The 3004-nt window shown below is 41.4% G+C and overlaps 1 protein-coding gene across 1 annotated transcript in view; it reads right to left on the bottom strand.

Annotated features, from left to right (window-relative positions):
- The window catches only part of LOC104290720 (netrin-4-like), a 52257-nt gene extending 50077 nt beyond the window's left edge, over positions 1-2180 (bottom strand). Inside the window, exon 1 of the mRNA XM_009889864.1 lies at positions 2114-2180. Coding sequence (XP_009888166.1) covers positions 2114-2180 — 67 coding nt within the window. The remainder of the gene's footprint in view (positions 1-2113) is intronic.
- Between the last annotated feature and the right edge of the window lie 824 nt (positions 2181-3004).

The raw sequence follows: 3004 nt of genomic DNA, 5'->3' as shown, positions 1-3004 counted from the left end.
TTGTTGTTCTGTTTTGGGGGGGTTTGGTGGTTTGGTTGTTTTTTTCTTTTTCCCTTGGCATTATATTTAAAGATCTAAGGAGCCAATCTTGACACACAAGACTGTCTTCTCTGCACAGAGATGGCAGAAGGCAAATATTGTACTCCCCACAAATACTGTGCTTCATGTACTCCCCACACAACTATCCCATCAATTTGATTCAATTCTGACCAGGAGGGATCAACTATAGGGCTGAAAAGGGAGATTACTGTATAGGCTAATAAAGTGTGTCAAAAACATACTTCCCTGTACACCTCTCTGCTTGCTCAGGAAAGAGCTGAGACTTCCAAATCATATTACACAGATGGGCTAAGCACTGTCTGAACTAACCTCAATCTGAGCAATACTGGCCCTGCCTGGAACAGAACCCGTAAAGATTCAAGGTTAATTCAAGATTTTTATATTGTTTCCAAAAAAAAAAAAAGGTGCAACCTTTTGACAAAGCAGCATTTGTTTAAAGTGACATCGAATCCTTAGCATCATCACCTTCAATATCCAATTATTTTGCTGTTAATCACGATGTGCTACACCATTATTCTGAGTGTGTTTAGCTCCATACAGAACACACTCCCTCCCCTCAAATTCACGTTCCAAGCAGTCAGTTGTGGGTTGCATTACCCTGAAGATTCATTTTCACTTCGTGAATTGGATGCAGAGCAGCTTTAAGCTAGTTTATAACAGGCTGCTTTCTGCAGCAGTATCAGTAACTTTACAAGACACGTCTGTAACCTTTCTGTGCTGCGTGTCAACTTATGTATCCTATAGGGAGAGTCTGAGTCTGGGAAATTAGTGAATGCCCAAGATAAAACACTGAGAGGACTAAGGTACGTGTCCTCCCTGCACTCATTCCCTATCAGGTTGTGACAGACAGCAAAATGAGTCACCGGAGAATATGACAGGATTGAAAATTTATCAGCTGTTTTCAGTTTTTAAGACAATATCTCTTGCAGTTATGGAAATCTGCCGTCTATGTTATCAAAAAGGTTGTAGCCAGGGAATAATCTGAGCTGAAGCCACCTAATATGCCTTTGACTTTACTGGAGCTTGCAGGGTCGCTGAACACTTCAATCTCTTTCAAATCACTACATGAAGAGTGTTGTTCCTGTCCTAATACTCGGAGCACACAGGTGAAATTTAAACCACTGATATACTTTCCTATACAGAAAGAGACATCCCAAGCCAGTATCTCACAGGAAAAGTCACCAAGGACATATTGTTGTTTTGTCAATAATTATTTTTATTTTTCTGACATGATCTTTGTAATTAATCCCTTTTAAACTTAAAGATGTATTAAACCACAGCAGGAAGAAAAAAAATCTAATGCTTTGCTTCCTTTCCCTTAAGCAATTTGTCCCCCTCATAATCAAGGTATTTTTAGGACCCTACATAAATACCATTACAGCTGTATCATTCCTATATATGCTTATTTGTACACCCACATACATACGCAACTAATCAACTTCTCTTTCTGCCCTAATCCATTTTTTCTCTTATGCTAATTTAATCTTATCTACTGCATGTTAACTATTAATTCAGGGAATACACTGAATGAATGGACTGTCTTGGATAAATAGTAATTCCTAAACAGTGTATCTGACTTTTAATGATGCAAAATTAAGTTAACAGAGAATAATTAAGATTCCTACAGTGATGCTGTCCAAGGATGTTGTCGTTTCACTCTTGTCCTGCTTAGGAAGGCAGTGTTTCATCCTCAAAACAAATATCCAGCATATCTTAATCCATCTACCTCTTTCTTTCTCTGTTATTTTCTTCCATTCTCAAAAATCATACACTTTTTTCTTTTAAGAACGAAAGAAACTGTACATCCTATTATAAGTCTGGGAGGAGACTGAGCTATAAAGCTGTATATTGCAGGGAATAAGAAGCATTTGTATATATGTGGACTGCATTTGTATATATATTGAGTAACCCAGATTCCTTATAAAAATCCAATCTAAAATAAAGTTGTTGACATAATTTTTTTTAACAAACAGATCTGATTTCTGTTCCCTTTCCCCTTGCTTAACTTAGGATAAATCGTTTCAGAATGGCAATATTGATTTATTTTGCTTACCTGCTTCCCCGTGGCCAGAAATAAAATATTCCAAGAGCACAATCAGCATGATGCCTTTACGCTGCATGGCTGTCAGTAAAATATCTGTCCTCAGTGAAGCAAACAAGAGCTGCAGTAATCTACAGGTTTGGTGCTTGCATGGCTTTTCTGTATTTTCTTTCTTTCTTTCTGCTCACCTTCCTCTCAGTGTAGGGGTCAAGGCTGCTGTCTCATTCTTCTTCTTCTCGTTTGGGTCCAGAGGTGGGATTTTTTGGGTTTTTTTTCAGGGCTCAGATGCCTTCTGGGTGTCACCCGTACATTGCTTCCAATAAATAAATAAATAACAAGGATTTTCTGTGTCTTTACCCCTCTCCATGCAGCCGGCCGGGGACGTTCACATCCCTGATGCAGCCTCTCCAATGCACCATCGAGGGCTGATGCGATGCGGAGAGCTCTCTCCGGTCCGGTCCTTTGCGGTTCTTTGGATGCTATTGCAAAACTTTCATTTGTGCTCCTTGCTTTTGGTGGAGCTCCGGTTTGACTTTGCCTGGGCTCCCCCGGCAACCTTCCCTACCCCCCCGCCCCCCCCCCTCAGCTCCCACAGCCCGCTGCTAACCCGGGGAGCGATGGGGTCCGGGCAGCATGAACCCTGCTTTGTTAGGAGGTCTATCCCAGTACCTTCTTTCCCTTTGCTCCCTGCAGCAGAGGGTCATAAGAAGAACAGAGTTGGCTTTTCTCCCTCAGAGATGATGAGAAGCAAGTGCTTTCTTGGCTCTTCTCTCGTTTTATTTTGGTCGGTTCTATTTTATTTGATTTCCCTCCTCCCTCCGCTGTCACGGAAGCCACTTCTCCCCCACCTCCGAGCGATTTGCTTCACACGGCGAGCGCCGGGGGAGGAGAGTAAGAAACAAA

This window comes from Charadrius vociferus, unplaced genomic scaffold (genome assembly GCF_000708025.1).
Source record: "Charadrius vociferus isolate BGI_N301 unplaced genomic scaffold, ASM70802v2 scaffold257, whole genome shotgun sequence".
NCBI lineage: Eukaryota > Metazoa > Chordata > Aves > Charadriiformes > Charadriidae > Charadrius > Charadrius vociferus.
This window is presented reverse-complemented; position numbering and strand designations above follow the sequence as displayed.